General features: G+C 35.8%; 1 protein-coding gene and 1 non-coding gene across 2 annotated transcripts in view; one reads left to right on the top strand and one right to left on the bottom strand.

The window, feature by feature from the left end:
* Nucleotides 1-20,897, bottom strand: part of LOC145694522 (TLC domain-containing protein 2-like) — a 152,148-nt gene extending 131,251 nt beyond the window's left edge. The window contains exon 1 of the mRNA XM_081770836.1: nt 20,395-20,897. Within this exon, the coding sequence (XP_081626962.1) occupies nt 20,395-20,600 (206 nt within the window). The 5' untranslated portion in view covers nt 20,601-20,897. The remainder of the gene's footprint in view (nt 1-20,394) is intronic.
* A 367-nt stretch (nt 20,898-21,264) lies between these two features.
* On the top strand, nt 21,265-21,336 carry TRNAP-UGG (transfer RNA proline (anticodon UGG)). Its single transcript has one exon. It is a non-coding gene; the product is annotated as a tRNA-Pro (tRNA).
* The last annotated feature ends 1,346 nt before the right edge of the window (nt 21,337-22,682 follow it).

Below are 22,682 nucleotides of genomic sequence, written 5' to 3'. Positions count from 1 at the left end.
AAATTTAGTACTAAATTTTGAGAAAGATTCGGGCTCAAACTAATTTTTTTAAAAAATTATCGGGCCGGGGTCGGGCCAAAAATTTTAAAATTTATCGGGCCCGGGCCGAAAAGTTCGGCCCGTGCAGGTCTCTAGCACATGGTAGTTTGAATACATACGAACACTCTGTATAGGACATTTTATTTTATTTTATTTTATTTGCCATATTTGTACGTACCAGCAGAGAAGGTTAGGTTGGGTAGGCCTATGTGTTGGGAGCCGCGTTTTCTTTTTTCTTTTTTTTTTTAAAGAAATGTTTGTGAGATCTGCTGCTGCTCTAGGTTAGGATAAAAATGATATAATACTGGTGTAATTTCCCCCCAAACTTAAGCCAAGTGGTTAAATTAAATCGTTGTTGTCTGCAGGGTTGGCACGATTATCAAAATGGAATGAAATCTTTGAGTTTTACGCCCCACGGTTATACCGGTTAGGCTAAATAAGACGGTGACGATGAGTAATGAATGAAATGGTGGAATGAAGAAAGTGGGAGGAAACGGGAGAACCCCGAGAAAACCCACGCACACGGTGTTTGTCCACCACAAAGTTCACTTGGACGATTATATCAAGTTCGTTTAAACTTTTTTTAAACTTATGCCGAACTGGAAAAATCGCCTAATCCGCACCTGTCTTACACTATAATTATTTATGAGTCTTCGATTCCTACAGTATCAACTTTCTGAAGAACTTGTATCAAAGTTTCTACAGTTCACTTCTTGCAAACAATTATATATGCTGAATTGATAATTTTTATTGTATCTACGAAAAACAAATATATCTTGCCAAATCGGTCGAAATGACAAATCGCTTGCATTTTCTTAACTGTATATAGCTGGATTCGCTATTGAGAAATTGTAACAAAGCAATTAACTATACGATAACTTTCATACTTGAAGAAAAAAAAAAAACGAACTAGTGCTGTCACCGAACTTTAATTTCATTTCGAGAAAACTGCACCAGTTATTTACTGCTATTGCAAGACATTATGATAAAATATTGTATAACACTAACCTCGTAAGCCTAAAACGATATTTAAGCAGTTTCTTTTTCTGATTAAAATTATAATCGCTAGTGCATTTTCCACTATAACCATTGAAAAGTGAAACACAACAAACATAAAACTATTTTTTAATGCGGCCCTAATTTCAGTACCTTTGTAGTTAAATGGCTAGCATTGTCGTCTGAAACACGGGTTCAATTCCTGGTGGAACCATATATGGTTCACCTAGTTGTTATATTTAATGTCACTTTTCAGCACTCAAGACTGAGAGTTGACTTACAAACTGAGATAGGATCCCAACCATAATCTCCTACACTGTATCGAACCTGTTCCTCCCGCATTACTGTTAAAAACGATAACTATTGTGTCCCATACGTAGTCCTTATCCTATATTAATTGTAAGTCCATGGCAACGTCTACATGAACCAACAAATCTACAAGTACAGGGTGTGTCAAAAGACTTCGGATATTTTTTCCTCATTTTGAAACGTGACCGGAAAATGTGTAATCTACTAATGGGAGAGGTAGAGAAGGGGAGGCGCCACAACTTATATAGTACATGGCGCCCATGGCCGTTATCTTGAATGTAATTTGGAAATTTCAAATGGGGAAGGTCATGACCCATACCAAGTTACATTGGTGTGTACTCAAAAGTCCAAAGGCGTAACTGTTCCTTTCATATTTTGTACGGTTTGAACACTCAAAGTTTAAAAAGTTTCATTGTTATTGACAGAATATCGAAATCATCCAAATATCAGGAAAAAGCAGTCACAGTCATCGCAGAAGACTACAACAGATGGTACTCATAGATATTCCGTAGCCCATCACAGCACGGTGGCGTACGTGATCGTAAACTTCCAAGAAACTGTCGCTATGGAAGACACGGCTGCAACCAATGAGAAGTGTCAATGACAGTTGTGGCGTTAATTGTGAAGAGCCACAAACGAAGTACTGATGACTTCTCTAGAAAGTAATACTTCCAGTACTTCATTGTCCGGATACAGCATTCCAACTACTGGTACTCTTATATGCTGCACATCCAAAAACTACGTGAGCTACGAACCAACACGAATGGATACGTCACTTACGGGAGGCATACTGTTCAGCGACAAGAGAGTGGCACCTGTTTCAATGGGGATGTCAATCAAACTAACTGTCAGTATTGGTGTGAGAATAATATCAACTGGACTGTTCCGAGGAAGGATCATAGATCAGCGAAGGTATTGGCATGATGTGGCATATGGACATACATATCATTAGTCCATACACTGCCTTAACGGCGCATTAGTAACTGACACTCGTGTAGGAACATGCGTTTCCTTCGCTTTCGAATCCAGGTTGCAACTTTCCATATTTTTAACATGATGGGGCTCTTCTACATTATGACGTTGCTATGCGCCAATGGTTCCATGAACATCCCAGGGAAATGGATTGGTTAGTGATTAGGTGATTTCAAATTGTTATTCTATTGTTATGTTACATAATTGTTAGATTTTTCAGTGTATAATGGTCTAGTGCTGTATCTGAAACCTATTATAAATAAATAAATAAATAAAATAAGACCTTCATATTTCTGTATAACCACAATATACAAACACGCACACATACAAGGAAAAAAATCTGAAAAATACATATTGTAAAGCCACTGCTAACTATTGTTAATTGTAGATCACTCACCACAACAATCAATTCCAAACAGACAATGAAAACTAGTGTTAAAGGTTAATAATTTCCGACATCAATTAGCTTGTTGATGGAGTAAATGCTAATGCTCTTTTCTCTGTTTAAATGTGCATTCATTATGAATTTAAAACATCTAATTTGTATTTTCTTCCAAGGATCATGTAGATTAAACACACCACTTTGAGCGATCCAAAGACTCCTTCCATAGCTTTTCGGTGAAAGTAGCTACAAATCTTGCTGAAAGTATAGCGATTTACATACAAGGAATTACATTTTACGGAAATAGTTATTAAAAGTCCCACGTTTCGATAAATTCCCAATTGTTTTTTTTTTTTTTTTCTTATCCTCAGAGTTAGGATATATATATATATATATATATATATATATATATATATATATATATATATAGAGAGAGAGAGAGAGAGAGAGAGAGAGAGAGAGAGAGAGAGGGGAGGGAACGGGGTAATGGATCCCTGTTTACAAAAAAGCAGGAGGAAGCCTGCATGGTGCTCAACGAACCTCACTTGAGTGGGAGAGCGCTGCAGAGAACGTATTGCGGAGTATGACCATATATCGAAAAATCTTTGTTTTTCTTCAAAAATTTCACATTTTCTTTCGTGGTTAAGTTCAAACTCACTTCTGGGCAGGGTTGGCAAAAACCATGGTTTTTATTTAAAAAACCAAAAAACCGGTTTTTTTGGTTTAAACCAGGTTTTTTTGGTTTAAACCAGGTTTTTTTGGTTTAAACCAGGTTTTTATGGTTTAAATGATTTGCTCTATATATTCATATCATATATGGACAGAAATAAGTTTGTTTCGCCTTGATGTTATTATGCAACAACCGGGTTATGCTGGAAGGGGTCACATAAGCTTAAAGCGGAATAAAAACCGCTTCTCGAGTTACATCCGAGAGAAATTGTCCTCCATTTGAACTCAGAACCAGGACTAATTGGCCACAAATGCGATACGTCTGTCGACTCACTCACGAAGGAATCCTGATAAAAAAAAAAAAAAAATACGTTGTACTGATCTTTACATGCTTCTTAATATAACTGTCAAGAGTCATTTCAAAAGGACAAAAAGACAAACAGTTGCACAAGTGAAACCATTACACAGACTTACATATGAACAATTTCAAAGTACTACGGAGTACAGAAGAACTAATTTCGTTCAAGTTAGTTAACAACGACCTTTATTGGTCCAAATTAAAGAAATACACCGACTTAATCTGCATATCAATAAGAAAAGTGAATAAAGATACGAATTATTTGAGTCTACTTTGGCTCAGACTCATTTATACATAAACTAGCAGCGTTCACTCCGCTTCGCTGCGGTCACCCCGGAACGCAATAAACGTTGTTACTTAGATAATTTTTACTTTTTCGCTTTCAAGTGATATGATAAAAACCATAGAAGATTGCATTAAATGTTAACATTATATCCCCTGTCATTTATGTTAACCCGCCCCGCTTCGCTGCGGTCACCCCGGAACGCAATAAACTTTGTTACTTAGATAATTTTTACTTTTTCGCTTTCAAGTGATTGCAGTAAATGTTAACATTATAGCGCCTGTCATTTATGTTAACCCGCCGAGTGACACGGTCATGCGGGTTGCATATAAATACGTTTATTTTTACCTATGATGATCTAACAAAGGATTTGTACGTTATGGACACTTGAATGGTCAATTATCTCAAGACACTGGTAATTAAAAATTAAAGTGATATGATAAAAACCATCTAGGGTCCAAATCCTAATAACCCCCCAAAAATAAAAGAAATTGGTTCAGCCGTATTAGCGTGATGAGGGAACAAAGGATTTGTACGTTCTCTTTTATATATATAGATAGATACCAAAGATACTTATTTCACTAAATGCCTCTCTTGGGGTCTGTATGACCCCCCCCCCCACACACACACACTCACACAAAGTACGGCATTTTCGATGTATTTTATCAATAGTAAACATTGAAACGAAACAATATTTAGAATTTTTCTTCGATTGCAATTATATAACAATAATAACAACTACAAAAAATCACAAAATAAACATTTATAAACTTGTAAAAAAAAAAAAGTTGCTTTTGTAGTATTAATCTTTTTGAGTAATGAATGGGGAATTTAGGTCTGAATATAATACGAATAATATACGGGAGTGAAACGTGATAACCCACAAATGTGTTCATCAAGATTTTACAAACACACACTTTTACGGACATTTTTTTGTTTTTTGGTTTAAACCAGTTGGTTTTTTTGAAAAAAACCAGCTGGTTTAAACCTTGGTTTAAACCACCTTGGTTCAAACCAGCCAACCCTGCTTCTGGGATACGGTATATTTGTAGTCAATATGTATGAATAGTCAATTTAGAATAAATATAGGGTTAGTATTTTGTTATGATATTTACGCATGCCAGTCAAGAACAAAAAAAAAAAAAATCAAGATGGCCTGATTTGGGATAATTGCACGCATGAACACAAGAGTGCGTGTGATTAAAAGTGCCTCAAGGTTTTGAAAAGTGTGGTACGTTCTCCATGAATCCTGAAGTTTTTGTAGATGCTGATTTTGCTGCAAGTGATTATTGCTGTGTTCAGACTGAGAATATGGAAGCAGACCTTTCTCATCCAATGAACTCGACGAAACAAAAAATTTAGTGACGTTTCTGTACTGTCAGTGGCTGGACTATCAAGGGAAGTCACCAATTCCGAAAAATTCTCCTCAATAGTCCCGTTGACAGCAATTTCTCCAATTCCTAGGCAAAAACCATCGTCAGTGAAGCAGAAAGGAAAGCACCAAAGCTCAGAAATTGTAACAGCAACACGTCGTAAGGCTCTTCTGCAATAAAAAGAGCGAAGAAAGCAAATACGTTTAGGGAATATCATCATATGGAAGTTTAAAAAAGAATTTAACTAAGAACTCAACTGTTGCGCGCTATTACCCTCAACTGCAAGCAGTGTAAGGTTTCAAATTTCCGTCTACTATCTTATAACGGAGAACAATTACGCAATAGTTCCGAGTTATTTCATAATAAACATATTTAGGTATGTACAGCACTATTCATTAGATTCCATAGTGCTCTCTCATTGCTGTTCTAAGTAATTAAAGAAAAATGCATGCCATTGCCCCTTTTCTTCCTGTAAGTAAAAACATGCTAACTTGCTGAGCTAAGTATGGATATATGCACGTGTGTTGACGTCCGGATTTCGATCCAATAAGCCGGCACACGTTAATATGGTAATATCTCCTAAATGTGTTAACCATATCACAATCCACTGAGTTTCTAGTGCGACCCATGTTTTCAAACGGTCGGAATCATCACTGAGTTTACGGAAGAGGGTGTGGTGTTTAGCATGCTGCACCATGACAACCGAAATCACTTTTCGCGAACCCGAGAAAGCATAACACCTGTTATTATGTCGCCATTTTTAATATAAACAAGCATTTCAACATGAGGGGGCACTACACTTTCAGAGAAAGAGGGAGCCCTGCTGATAGGTACTCAAAGCTGATCGAAATCTACTTTCAAATAGTCAATGACTCATTCTGTGAAGGTGTGTGACACAGAATAGCATTTCGAAACACATTCATTCTCTTCGAATAGGCTTTACCATAATTTCTGCACATTTCTATTCCGGGCGTTTTTAATATTATTATTATTAATTATTTATTTATTTTATGTTATTTTTGTAAGAAGTAAAAACAGGCTAACTTTAAATTCCAGAAATGTTTTTACTCATTTTCTTAACTTATTTCCTGATTAAAAATGGGCCATTCCACGCGAAAGTGAGCCTGAACCCAAATTTTCGAAAACTGTTAAAATCAATGCATTTTTACGTATATATGAAGTAAATAGAACGAAATTTACTTTTTCACAAAGAAAAACTTATTTATACTTAGAATTCACGTAAAATTTTAAGTCTGAGTTGTGAATTTGTAACATGTCAGCTGGGAGGAAAATTTTTATTCTTGTTATCGGCCACATTTTACGGTATATTGTGCATGTTTGGCTGAAGTAACTTCGAGCTATTCAAGATGCTTCTTTTTGCTACAAGCTGCAGTTGAAATAGTGTTTACAGGATAAAAATTGGTTATAATATCATTAAAGATATAAACGTCAACTTGAGTGTCCTGCCCGTGACAGAAAACTACCAAAAGTTATTGTACTGAATTACTAAATTTGTGAATATGGTTCGTACTTAGTAGAAGTAACAATTTTCACGTGTACTTTACATTTACCAAATTTTGGACTAATGCTAACAATATATTTCGATTTATTTCAATTTGAAAACTTGTCCTGCCCGTGACAGTGGGCATGCCACTCGTGGGATAGTTTGTGTACATTGGTTATTCACGATAGAAAATTATTCCATGTGTACTAAAATAAAGTTTTCTAAGCATGAACATTATTTACTTAAATATAGGATTATCTATTACTGTCAGTATGATGTTTTAACTTAAAATAAATGTCATATAAATATTATCATTAGTGTCACCTTTCTGTTCGCTTCAAGGGAGCAGTAGATGGGATTGAAGTACGTACAAAACGGCCAGTATGGAACTTTGTGAAACAAAACAAAGTAATTGTAATAGAATGTGCTGCTAATTTCGTAGCAGCTTTAAACTTTTCGTTTCAAAATATATCTGTTTTACTACTATCATCAGCAGAAATTGAAAAAAAAGAAAGAAAAAAAAGAAAAAAGACGTTTTGAATAAAAGACGGGAAAATGCTCTTGTCAATTGAATGTCTCCAATCAAAACAGTTATTCCTGCAATTTGACAGTGAAAATTTGGTAGTTCGTCGAACTTTTAAATTAGAGTTTCATCCGTATAAAATCTTTCAATTTCTAACCGACTTTTATTCAGATTCTGAAAATGGTGACTCCAAAAGCCATGAAGGTATCCTGAGGGACGACTTACAAGGCTTGTGCATGTTAACAAGGCTTGTGTTAGACCAGCTGTTGAAGATATATAACAATAAACACTTTTGTTGATGGAATTTTTCTCTAGTGGACAGAAAAAGAAAACAGACATGCAACTATCGCACAAAGCCCAGTAGAAGAGGACGAAGAAGTCAAGGAAATTCGTATGAAGACCGTAAGCGATTGCGGTAAAATTTTCAAGACTGTTGAAGATGTGTCTTACGTGCATTTCGATCAAATAATACCTTTGATACCAGCAGTGCTGTGCCCCGAGGGGGGGGGGGGGCGAGCGTGGTTACGGCCCCGGGCGTCAAAGTAAGGGGGCGCAAAATTCAGGAGGAAAAAATAATATATATATATATATATATATATATATATATATATATATATATATATATATATATATATATATATGGAAGGAAAACAAGTATTAAAAAGTGCTCAAAATCAACGAAAAGCAGAGTTTATTTTTGAAAATTTTCTTACGCATCGTGCCAACCATAGTAACGCTTTGAGGCTGGTCTGTCGATCTCACTCATATTTACGGGGGCGCCGTCGCGACGCGTTGTATACTCTCGCCCCGGGCGCTGATTTTCCACGGCACGGGCACTGGATACAAGCACCTATTTTATATACTGTTAGACAGTGTTTTGTACGAATTTCCCTACAAGGTGGGTGTAAATGGGCAAATAAAACCATTTCCTAAAGTGTAGGTGGTGAGAAATAAGTGTACGGCATATTATTATTTTTATGTGGTAAAAGCGAGCCTCAACTGAAGTAAATATAATTATTTATGTAAAATGCTACAACAGATCAGCAGAAATTAACTTATTTTCCATTTTATTTCATTTTTGAAATCATTCTTATTGAGATGTTGTGTGTTGATTCACACGGTGTCCTGCCCGTGACAACCATGTGTCCTGCCCGTGACACAGTAAAGTTTAGTTTATTCATTAAATAAATATTTGGCAAATTTCTATTATGTGAAGTTTGTTTAAAAATTTCATCATTTATACATTTCCGTTTAAATAAAAACATTTTGAGCTAAGAATTCACAGAGTTTTGTAACATTCACTTGGTGTGTCGAAAGTCACTTCTCTTTTTTGTCCCCACCCGTGACAGAAATTTAGGAATTAATATTTTCTACTCTAAACAGAAAAAAATACTGAAAACATCAGCTACGTATACTCCTAAGTCTGCACTGCTCATATATCATACAATTAGCAGAATTTATGTTGTACTTTTAGAAATATACAACTTTAAAGCATCAAAAATGTCGTGTAAATGTCCTGCCCGTGACGATGGAATGGCCCAAATGTAAACTTCAAGTACAAAATGTCCAAACGTTTATTTTGAATTGATCCTGGCGATTTCAGCATATTTGTCATCTGGTTCTTACAAGTAAACCTTACGTTTGGGTGAATCGAGTTGCTGACTGAGACACACATGATAAAGTAGTACTAAATGTGGTCAGTATTTCAGTGAAGTTGTAGGTGCGAAGCTCCAGGGGTTTAGGAGACACAGCTACCAGAACATCACATGGAAGTACAGAATAGTCTTCTTACAGTTGGAGGTAAAAGCCCTGTAAGACCTCTTGTAACGACAAAAGGTGAATAACAAATATATGGGTACATATTAGGATTAGGGGGAAGTCATATAGTAAGGATATACCTGACGGCGGCCATCTTGAAATCCGCCACTTTGAATTAAGGTTAAGTTTCTAAAATAGGAATAGGGCCATGTAATACATGATTTAAGACGGAAATTTAATCAAGAACAATGGTGACGTTAATTTTGATTTACACGCAATTGGTAAAAAGTTACAGGGAAATTAAATATTGTTGCAGCGAGAAATAGATGTGAACAGAATACAAGAAAAACAACGAAATGGCGTGCAAGTACAGCATCAAACAACTAACATTGTAACGCCACTATTGTATTTCTGATTAACTTCTAGCCCGAAGTCATCTATTGCATTACTCTATTCCCATTTAATTTTGTGCTGGTTAATGATAAAGCAAAAATGGTTATACCGTTGGATTTATGGTAAAATTTGCTATTAATAAGGTGTCATTGTTATGTGTTTTGTTTAAAACTTTTGTCTGATTCAAAATGGCGGATTTGAACATGGGCGCCATCAAGGCAACTCTTACCATAGACCTAATATTTATCCACCTGCTTTTTATTTAATTATTATCATTAACACAAAATTTACAAGGTGGGGTAAAGGACTAATACATATGCTGCGACAATATTTAATTTCCCTGTAACATTTTACCAATTGCGCGTAAATCAAAATTAACGTCATCATTGTTCTTCTGATTAAATTTGCGCCTTAAATCATGTATCACATGATCCTATTCCTATTTTAAAAACTTAACCTTAATTCAAAATGGCGGATTTCAAGATGGCCGCCGTCAGGTATACCCTTACTATAAGACTTCCCCCTAATCCTAATATGTACCCATATATTTGTTATTCATCTTTTGTCGTTACAAAAGGTCTTACAGAGCTTTTACCTCCAACTGTATGAAGACTATTCTGTACTTCCATGTGATGTTCTGGTAGCTGTATCTCCTAAACCCCTGGAGCTTCGCACCTTCAACTTCACTGAAATACTGACCACATTTAGTACTACTTTCTCATATGTGTCTCAGTCAGCAACTCGATTCACCCAAACGTAAGGTTTACTTGTTAGTCTCGCCCTGGACGTTTGTTATATTTTTTCTGATGAAAGTATTTTTCCGACCAACTAAACAGGGCGAAAGTTCCCAGTCTTCCATTGGCTAATCCGAAAATCCCGGACACAGGTCTGAATCCCCGACCGTCCGGGCTAATCCCGGACGTATGATACGCCTCTCTTTGAATAACCGTGTATATAAGAATGAAAGCAAGAAATATTTTGATAAGAATGAAAGCAAGAAATATTTTGAAGAGAAAATACAGAACAAAATACGAAAGTAATTATTCTGCTCGGGGGACTTCGCGTCTACACGGCCAAGTTGAACTAAAATGAAATGAATTCGACGCTCTACAGTAAAGGAGGGGCAATAAACGTTGTCATTTATTAAGAAACAACAGTGGGAGAAAGAATCACGAAGGACATATTAATCACACGTTCAAATCAAACCAGAAATCTTTTACGCCAGAGGTAACGTTTGAAATCGAGTCACTGTCCTTCCAACGAGCATAATTGTTAACCGCGGTCCATGTTGTCTGGGTTATATTACACTATCAATTTAGGCACACGGCTTCAATCAAGCAATGAGCGCGAAACGTTTAAGTTTGACCTAACTGCGTAGCTATGATATTTATTACTGATAGCACGAGTATTCTGATTAATTAGACCCGTATAATGTATCGTGTCATCATTGTGGCGTAAGGACACGATACTTTGAAGTAATTATTATTCACTATGACTAACCGGAACTACGAGCCAAGCAGACAGAAGACCCTGACGTAAAACTTAAAAATATCCCACACGAAGTGGAATCACAGTGCTATCCGTGTTACGGTTAGTTTCACTTGTGCGCAATTGCTCTCCTGATTTTGATTTGTTCTTGCAGTGTTGTATTTTTGATCAAGAAAACTAGAAAAATGCCAGTTCCATTCACGAATTGTTTCCTGTGTGAGAAATAGACAAACTCATTTAAGCACTACACACCCGTTGTTAAGTAGGCTAGCATATACAAAGTTGTTACATCAACCTCAAATGGGGCTGGGGAATGGTGGCTTAGTGGTAGAGCGTTTACCTCTGGTGCGCGAGGTCCCTGGGTTTCCCCCTATTCCTCCCACATTCTCATTCCACCATTTTTTCACTCATCATTTACTTGCTTTAATCATCGTCTCCCTTTGCCCGAAGGACATTGTCGTGGGACGCTAAACGCAAAGATTCCATTTCATTTCATTTTTAACGGGGCGACAGTGGGTTCGGGGTAAAGAGCTTACCCCTGGTGCATATAATTTCCTGGTACAGTCCGCAGCAAAACAAAACCTGCAACATGAGCATGTAAGTTTATTGTGAAAGTACGCGAATCAACATAACGTCTAAGTGGCACGAATCACGCCAGGAGAAACCTCGGCGTCCTCCCCTGTACACTTATTTTAGAGCAAAAGACTTCGTCGTTTCACAATAAACTTACATGCTCATGTTGCAGACTGTACCAGCTCATGAAAGCGAGTTTCGTTATGGAGAAACATCATGTGCGTGGGTTTTCTCGGGGTTCTCCCATTTCTAGCACTTTCTTCATCATCATCGTCTAATTCAGACCCGGTGCATAATCGTGAAATTTTATGAAGAAAAAGAAATTAAAAAATAAAATAAAATAATGAAGTGTAAGTTCCCAGGATTGAAACCAATGAGGGTTTGTATTTTAAATTAGTATGAAATTTAATTGTTACCAAAAATATTGCGATTTTGACGTGATTTGTGCTTATTCTACCTATTATATGGGTTCTCTTTCAAACAATAAACTTCTTGCGCAATATGCACAGTAGCGTCGTATTAAGAGTGGCTAACATAATGATAAATTCCATATGGGAATACAATACCCCGGTACATCAACTATTTATTGATTTTAGAAAGGCGTACAACTCGGTTAGGAGAGAAACATTATACAACGTTCTTACAGAACTTGGAATACCGAGAAAGCTAATTAGATTAATTAAGATATGTTTAAATGAATCCCAAAGTAAAGTCCGTGTACGAAAATTTTTGTCCACGAGCTTTCACGTCGAAAATGGCCTGAAACAAGGAGATGCGTTGTCGCCATTGTTATTTAACTTTGTGCTGGAATACGCTATAAAGAAAATCAAAGATAGTAAACAGGACCTAGAGTTGAACGGTATTCACCAGGTTATGGCATATGCTGATGATGTAAATTTAATAGGGGATGATAGGAGAACAGTAGAAATAAATGCAGAGATCTTATTAAACGCTTCTAGGGACATGGGTTTAGAAGTAAATGCAGAGAAAACTAAATACATGGAAGTGTGCCGGAACCGTAATACGGCAAATTATGGATGCGTTAAAATATCAAATAATACTTTTGATAAAGTGGATACTTTCAAATATTTAGGATCAATATTAACAGACGAAAATAATATCGAGGAAGAAATTAAATGTTGATTAAAAGCAGAGAATTCATGTTTCTATTCGGTTCAAAATCTCTTGTCGTCGCGAATTCTGTCCAGGAATTTGAAGTTTAAAATATATAAAACGATAATCATGCCTGTTGTTTTGTATGATTGCGAAACATGGTCGATTACTTTTGAGGGAAGAACATAGACTGAAAGTATTTGAGAACAAGATCCTGAGACGAATATTCGGACGCAAGAGGAACGGGGATGGAAAATGGCGGAAACTTCATAACGAGGAACTACATAATTTATACGGTTTATCCAACATTGTTAGGGTCGTCAAGTCTAGGAGGCTTAGGTGGGCAGGTCATGTAGCAAGAATGGAAGAAAGTAGAAATGCTTTCAAAGTCTTGACTGGAAGACCCATCAGAAAACGACCATTAGGAAGACCTAGGCGCAGATGAGAGGACAATATTAAGATGGATCTCGCAGAGATAGGAATACAAAGTAGAAACTGGATCCAATTGGTTAAGGATAAAAGTCAGTGGAGAACGCGGCAGTGAACCTCCGGGTTCCATAGGCCATAGAGTTAGTTAGTTAGTTAGAAACTCGTCAATGAAGTTAGTATCAATTTATATCGAAAAAAGGCTAGCCCCGATTTTCTGCCCAAGCATATAAAGATAAATCAAAATGAAACTGAAATCTTTCAGTTTAACGTCCCATGATAATGTCCGTTAGGCTAAGGAAGACTATGATTAAAGAAAGTGAATGATGATGGAAGAATCGGTGATGAAGAAGACGGGAATACCCCGAGAAAACTCACGGACACGATGGGGTCTACCACAAACTTACTTAGAAAAGGGGTCGAACCAGGGACCCCACGCACCAGAAGTAAGCGCTCAACCACTGAGCTTCCGTGCTCACCTAGGAGAAATCAAGGTAAAACAAAGAATATTTTCTTCTATCCAACATAATGAACAAGCAACATCAGGTGACGAAAGAAAGGTTACATCCGCAGTCAATTAGGTAACAAAATTTAAATCAAATTCCTAACCCGATGATCATGTCCTTTAGGCTAAAGGTGACGGATGATTAAGTAATGAAAGAGAATAACTCTCTCCCCACCAAGAATTGAACCTCGGACCACGTACACTAAAGGCGAACTTGCTAAACAATAGACCAACGGGGGTGGGCTGGAATGAATATGGGAGGAAACTGAAGAACCTCGAGAATACTCACGAATACAATGCAGTCCACCACAAACTTGTGTGGCCGGGTATCGAATCGAGGGCCCCTCGGAACATAGACAAACGCTCTACCATTGAACATAGTATACTAACTGTATCAATTTTTCCTCTAGTCAGTGTGCGAAGTGGAAAAAAAATTAGAGGCGATATGTTTTATTACGATTTTGACTTGACATACCGGCTATCTAAATGCTGCAATACAGTAAGGGTATGTTGCCTGAAAGATTGCATTGTCATTTATATAATGACTGAAAACCATTGGAGAGCTTCTTTATAGTTACAGGAGATACTTTGATCCCCACCAACAACTTTCTGAAAGAAAAAATAAATAAAAGCTATCCCCTTATGTTGTATTATAGAGACTTATACATGAAAATGCTTTAAAACCGAGATTTTATGTTAACAATGCTGCGGGATAACTCCCGGACCCCACAAGGATGTAAATGTCCTTGTAACAGCGGACAATACAGTTGAACTAGAAAGTAAATTAAAACAAACTGTGGAGCGTTTGATAAGATGGACATCTCACAATCAACTGCTGATAAATGCAAAGAAAACAAAAGCACTAAATTTTCATTACTCATGTACACCTCGAACAGTACCACCCATTGTGATAAATTCAACTGATGTAGACTATTCAAAATCCACTAAATTTTTAGGTGTAACAATAAGCAATAGGCTTACATAGGATGCACATATTGTTGACCTAAACAGCAAATTAAGCCGTATCTGTTTTGTCATTTATAGACTACGTGGTTCAGTGTGAAAAGAAACTTTGCTGTTATTGTACTATGGTAAGTTTCAATCATTGTTAAATTACGGAATAATTTTCTGGAGAGCCTCCTATTCCAGTGTTACTACTTTTCATCTACAGAAAAAGGCAATAAGATCTATTTTTAATCTATCACCAAGGTCCTCATGCAAAGGGGTCTTTCAGTCAAATAAAATTTTAACAGTGCCTTGTCTGTACATATACAAAAGTAGCACATATGTAAAGAGAAATGAAAGTAGTTTTCTTCATGTTGACGACGTACATTCATACAACACACGACAAAAGAATAATATATTCACAGCATACCAAAACTATGCGTGCACCAAAAGAAGTGTTCTTCCTATGTCCGCTAAGTTGTTTAATAAGCTCCCAAGTTATTTGAAGGATATCAAAAACATACGAAATTTCAAAAATGAACTATTTAAATTTTTGTGTAACAAAATGTATTATCATATTAATGAATACTTGGGTTATAGTTTGTAAAATAATGTAAATCAATTATATTGAAATATCTTATTATTATTTGACAAGTCCTATGTATTGGTCTCTGACCAATAATGTACGACATGGATGAATAAACAATGAATGAACTTCTCGACTGAGAGATAATCCAAACCCCAAGAAATCTGATTCCCACAGCAGACAACCCCTAAATCCGCCTATGCTCAAAACACATGTGTATGCATTAAAGCAAGACGATACACATACATAAAAAGAAAATTCAATATAGCACATCAAAATATAAACTAGAATAATTTCTTTGCAGACACCTCATTTTAAAAACAAAAGGTAGAAAAATGATAACAAAAATGTCGATGTTGTCAACTTTGATGAAATTGTCTAACGATGAAATTATTTCTACATATGAAATACTTTTTTTTTTAGGTGCAAAGCTATTCATCAAATACTGTGTATAAAAATGGATTTATTAAAGGTATTTAGCATCTACTTTCCAGTGACGGTATGTTTTAATCATTGAAAACCAGAAACGGTATGCTTTCATCACTGAAAAACCAGAGGCGGTATGGCATACCACCGCATACCGTCTCACTTTGACCACTGCCTCTAGTAATATATTAGCACATTTTAATAAATTCCTCTTTCCATCATTACGAAATGAGAAGAAAAAACATTAACGGTCCCACGGTTATGATGGTTAATGAAAATACATAACTGTGAAATTAAATTTCTGCGCCCTCCCACCGGGAATCGAACCCAGGACTACGCGAATCAAAGGCGCAGGCGCTAACCTCAAGATCAAATAATATTGATATTCGAATCCTTATACCATTTTCTTGTTGAAATTGATTAACGCCTTCAGTATGAGTAAATAATTATGATGATGATGTACCTCCTGGTTGTCTTCCTCTGACATATCTGCTAAAAGACCCGAATCTGAGATTATCAACTTTTTTTTTTTTTTAAGCTGCAAGCATTATTTTTAATCCGTCTACAGGGTGTTTCAAAACAACACCGACAACGTATGGGAGGTGATTCCTAGTACCAAGATAAGACAAAAAGTATAGATCAACTTGGGTGCACAAATGCTTCCTTTCGGAGTTATTGGCTGCTGAAAACACGAAGAATGAACTACAAAGGTCCATAGTTCCAGAACTATGGGAACTACCGTAGTCGGGTCAAGATTTCACTTTGTGCTCTATCCAAATATCTAAGTTCCAGAATTCTGTTGTACTTCCAGAACAAGTTTTATAAAGGTAGCTGGTGAGTACTTATAGATTATATGCCCGTAGCCAAACCCCTTCTATAAAAATTGTTGCTTGAGTACCTTACGATTCTGGAACATGTATTTTTTCGATAGCCCACATATTAGTTTCTAAGTGAAATCTTGACCCAACTTCGGTAGGTCCCATAGTTTTGTAACTATGGACTTTAAAGTTAATTTTTCATGTCTTCGGGAGCCTGTAACTCCAAAAGGAAGCACTTGTGCACCCAAGTTGGTCTATACTTTTTGTCTTATTTTAGTGTCAGAAATCACCTCCGAAATGTTGTCGGTTTTGTTTTGAAACACCCTACATAGCTAAATGAATCTTGCACTAGGAAAATCTAGCAAATTACAATCCAATACAGAAACCATTCACCCCTTCACCTGTCACTCCCGTATGATAGAAAGAATAAAGAAAGAAAGAATAAAAATGAAACGATAACTACTGAACTTTATTTCGATTCTTTTATGACGCCGGAAACTTGAACAATTCTACTATTTCAGGCAGGGTTGACTGGTTTAAACCAAAAAACAAAATATGTTCGCAAAAGTGTAAAGTGTTGGTGAAATCTTGATGAACACACATTTGTGGGTTATCACATGTCACTCCCGCATATTATTCGTATTATACTCAAACCTAAATTCCCCATCCATTACTCAAAGAGATTATATTACAAAAGCAACTTTATTTTTTTTAAATAAGTTTATGAATGTTTCTTTTGTGATTTTTTAAATAGTTTGTTATTGTTATGCAATTGCAATCAAAGAAATATTCTAAACACTTTTTCATTTTCATAATGTTTACTATTGATAACATTCATCGAAATACCGTACTTTTGGAAGGGGGTCATAAAACCCCACCAGAGGCATTTACTGAAATCAGAAATATCTTTGGTATCTATTTATGTATAAATGGGTCAGAGCCAAAGTGGACTCAAATAATTCTTAACTTTAATCACTTTTCTTACTAATATGCAAATCAAGTTGTTGTATTTCTTTAACTTGGACTAATAAAAGTCGTAGTGAACTAACTTGGACTTAATTAGTTCTTCTGTACTATGCAGTATTTTGAAATTGTCTATATGTAATTCTGCACAATGGCTTCACCTGTGCAACTGTTTATCTTTTTGTCTTTCTCAAATGACTCTTGACAATTAGACAATTACATTAAAAGTATGTAAAGATCAGCACAACGTATCAGGCGTCCTTCGTGAGTGAGTCGGCAGACGTATCGCATTTATGGCCAATTGGTTCCGGTATCGAGTTCAAATGGACGACAATTTCTCTCGGATGTAAGTCGAGAAACGATTTGGACTCTAAGCTTATGTGACCCCTTCCAGCATAACCCGGTTGTTGCATAACACCAAGGTGAAACAAACTTATTTCTGTCCATATGTGATATAAATACATAGAGGAAATTATTGAAACAAAAAAACCTGGTTTAAACAAAAAAAAAAAAAAAAAAAAAACGGGATTTTTGTTATTTTCAATAAAAACCATGGTTTTTGCCAACCCTGATTTCAGGCAATTTCATCAGATAATAATGCTAGCTCCTATAAACTGTGACAGAATTACATTCTTATTATCAGTTCCTCAATATACTTGTTAGTTAAGAATAAATATATTAAACACGACGACTTTACATATTTCTAGGAGTATTCCAAGATACCAACTTTATTTCTGTCTTCCGAACCCTTTTAAACATTGGCTTTTTAAAGGTAAACTATATTTTCAGTCAAGCAGCTACAGTATCATCCTTATTTGAACCCCTCTGTACCCATCCCCTTTGTTAACGCACAGATCTCAAAATCAATTGAAACATACAAAGGGATGTACTAAATGTGTGTACAAAATTTCAGGCTTCTATCTTGAAAAAGTAAGGTTTAAAAAAAAAAGTGCTAAAAATATCCCCTTAATACCCCAGATTCCCACATAAAACAGGACCTCAGGCAAAAATTTCCTGACACTTCACTATTTACCTAGGATAATGGATCGTAACTCATTCTTTTCACAATAGAACAGTCTTTCAAATGGTACTATTCACATGTCGCCATCATGTATCTGAGGCGGAAAAATCGCGATAAAGGATTTTTTGTTTGTTTGTTTAAAAATAACACTTTTTCACCTTTTTGCCCCTGTGCCTTACCGCAGAGATCCAAAAAATAATAAGGGGTGCGCTGAATGTGTGTGCAAAATTACAATCTTCTAGGTGCAGAAGTAAACCCGTCAAAAAAATAAAAACATGCATAACAAAAAAATAGGTCTAAGTTATGACGTCATCATCCCCTAGAAAAGAGTGTGAAACCACACATACCGGTAACGTGTTCTAGAATGCCTCCAGGTTTGACAAAACAAAAACGAAAAACGATGTAAAAAGCTTTATTGGTACTTTTTAAATCGAATAATGAACACACTACCCTATCACCTAAAAATAGGTGATAAAATTTAAAAAGGATAAACATAACTTCAGGATAGAAGAAAGATAATAATTCCAGGATAACCACACCTTATACTCGCGAACAATATCAACTGAGCACCATTTTCTCTTTGAAAATAAAGATGCATTTCGTTAACAACGCCTGGTCTAGAAAAGCTATCTAATTTCTTTTTCAAAATGCCACATTAAATTTCTAGGTGAAAATGGAAAAGCAAAGCGGATTCCATTGCTGGCCACCACGACCACCCGACATGTTCCCAGACACGATATTTCCTTCCAGAGCTACATAAAGTAAATAACTTAACCTACGCAAATAACCAATCACAGCCATAGATTATGCTCACCTAAGTTATGTGTAATGCCCTTATACGTGCAAATTGGAAAATACTGAATTTTGAAACTAAAAGACGCACGAGCTTTACCTATGCTGATCCATAATAGAAGTAACACATGTTTGAAGTGATCATCTAGAACAATATCTTTCATGCAACTGTCTTCGTTTACGAACGTGCATATCTATTGTCGCTAATACAACTGCTCTCTACCACTCCAATCTACCCTCGCACTAACGTGAGAGCCCACCATCTACGCACTACTTTTAACAAGAACGGGACGGTTTTAGAATGTCGGTCCGCACATATAGGTGAAGGTGGGTTAAGAGTCAGGTTGGTTCCTTTCTTTATCAAAGCTAAATATTCAATTGACATAGAAATGCCGAGCGACCGATAACGAGATTGATTACGACGCAATTGGTATGCGAACCAGTATCCTAGAACCCTGCCAAAAGAAATAGATGCAATTTTTGTTTGTAGTTACTATCTAGCACAGGTTGGTGCGTATTCAGGGTGAATAAGTATTTAGCTGTACACCTATCATCACTAATGCGACTGGTCCCCACGGATGCGGGCCTCCCTGGCTTAACTAGAATGTTTACTTCCGTGCGTTCAGAATTCTAGAAGCAATCCTCTTGTAGTGACAACCTAGAACAGGTTGGTGTATTTAAGGTTAAGTAACATTTTTATTTTTATCAAATTTATTGGCCCATGCATAGAGGAATGTATCCTTCCCTTACAAAATACACCCCTATAGATACTAAAAGTTGATTTTATCAAAAAGACACATATCAGGCTTACGTAATTCTTTTTTTTTAAGTGTGATTCTTATTGTAAATTTGCACATTTCGAATTATCTTTTAATTTAATCCTGTTCATAATACATATATACAATCAGACTTGGTCATGATACCTTATAAACATCCTCATCTAATACACATTTTAATATTTGGTTAGTTTGATAAAGCACTGTATTACTCCGAAGTAAATTCAGTTTGTTTACAAACATTAAGATACGTCACTGCATGTAAATAAATAACTGGTTGAAGCCTCAACATTTTAAAAAAGGAAAAAGTTCAATGAAAATTTTCACTTACGCATAATTTTGAAGTAAGGAAAGACAAACCTCTTGAATTACTAAAGATATTGAATGAAGTCACTCTACTTACCAAAATACTGACCAAATTCCAGTAATTAAGGAATGTATAAAAGAGTTTGCTATGTTTCTCCATTTCCATTCCTGCGTCTTGGACTGTTTTGCACTAATTGGAACCACATATTGTAGTAAATAATTTGTAGTAAAAAATAAGCCTACACTCATAGCAGTCCATAAATATCCATAATTTGGTTCATTTACTAATTTGGCAGGATCCATTGTATAATACAACGTTCTAACAAAAAAGGAGAAATATTACGATGGCCACTACAAAATCAACAAAAACTTAGTTTTGGAAATAAGTCTAACATTCAATAAAATCTCATTTTGTAAAGAATTTAAGTTTCTACCGCTCAGCTAATACGAACACTCCCACCACTTCACCTCATAACACAACACTATTCAAGTAGCACTGTAGCACTTCTACGACTGTGAAACACTTGTTTCCCAGTGCATATACGACGACGCATGGAAGCAGCCAAATCAAAACTCATGCCAGTGACATCTACCTACAACTGAACGAAGTATGTGTTACTGAACGAATTGTTTCCTTGCAACGAATCACTGAATGAAAATCTTTTAGTTAGGAGACAACCCTATACAGTACTAAACGAACAAGATTAAACAATATACTGGTCTTGTTTGGTTTAAGAAGTATTCTTAATATGTAAATAAAGCCCTAAAAATCCTGTACAAGAGCATATTTTTTTTCTTCTTCCAGTTAGGTGAGGATAATATATAGAGGTAGAAAACAAAACAACTACTACATTGTGTTTCATTTAGTGTCGAAAAATCTCAAAAGTGATTTAAAAAAAAAAAAAAAAAAAAAAGGACATTTCTTTTCTTTCTTCATAATATAGAATAAACAGGCACAAAGCATTGCGGCCTGTTGGTCTAGGGGTATGATTCTCGCTTTGGGTGCGAGAGGTCCCGGGTTCAAATCCCGGACAGGCCCGTGGTATTTTTTTTAGTTGTGTGGATAATGTATATTTAAAGGTAAATACAATTATCTAAAAATAGGTTTTTAAATTTCAGATTTTTTTTCAATTCGGTTATTCGATGCAATGAAAGATATTCCAATACTTGTTTCTCATAGCCAGTAACTTTGCCCAAATGACTTCCCCCCCCCCCCGCTCTTCTTCAACGGTTACGACTTCTCACAAACATGTATTGCAGTGGCGGCTAATGTTAGTGTTGCAGCATTGCGCAACGACCAAAGTATTTCAAGAAAAATATATTATTAGCAATAATAGTAAAGAACAGAAAAAAGTAGATACTTTCTAATGATCCCATATATACTTTAAATAACATATTTTTTTACTTCTGTAACTGTCCGTTCCGTTAATCCGTTTTAAAAAGCGAAAAATAATCCGTCACAGAGTCTCTAATTTATATTGCGTTGCAGCGAGCATACAACAACCAGATTCCTTCAGCGCGGCAATTGAAGCAAATGTTAAATCTCCTTTCGCCTATCTCAGAAGTTAAAAGCTCTTGTCGTTGCAGTGCTTCTGCAACACAGCACGATTTCCAGTGAACGATAAGGTTTTTCGCACTAAATAAGATTTCTGAATTTTATTTCACTAGAACTTAACAAATGGAATTTGTTTTTATGCATTCATATTTTTAAATTACAGGACTATACTGAAGCAAATCAATATAATGACAATTTAAAAAAAAAAAGTGATTGCAGAATTACAAAATAAGAAATATGTAGTAGAGCAGAAAACAAATGAAAGTAGACCCCATTACAAGTTAATTCTTAGCTTATATAGATATGAAGGCTTCTTGTATAACAATTTGTGAACCAAATATTACGGTAATAAGTCAATATATAGAATCCCCCCCCCTCTGATGATAGTATTTTAGTATATACATATTTCTTTTATAAAATAAGTATATTTTCTACTCTTAATAATTTCCACATAAAACTGTATGATGGGGAACGCCACATTGAATTTGGGACTAGTTAGCAATGCTCAGGGGCGTACCCACGAGGAGGGTCCACCGGGTCCGAACCTCCCAAAAATTTCGAAACTTCACTAACATGTGTAGACTTTCCTAACGAACTATATTTGTTTAACAGAGAAATGATTCATGTAGACTAAATATTTTATTTTACGCCTCATCATGCACTCTTTCTTTTCTTATAAAAATAATCGTTCTATCATTTTTTTCTAAAAAAAAATATAGGTGAAAATAATTAAGAATCACTTATCGTCTTTTCGGGTGCAGTATAAGATAGGTTCGATATTACGTAGACGTATTGGACCTCCCTCAAATACTTTGGACCCCTACCAGCTA

The sequence above is a fragment of the Thermobia domestica genome, chromosome 9 (assembly GCF_964235325.1).
Source record: "Thermobia domestica chromosome 9, izTheDome1.hap1.1, whole genome shotgun sequence".
Taxonomy (NCBI): Eukaryota; Metazoa; Arthropoda; class Insecta; order Zygentoma; family Lepismatidae; genus Thermobia; species Thermobia domestica.
This window is presented reverse-complemented; position numbering and strand designations above follow the sequence as displayed.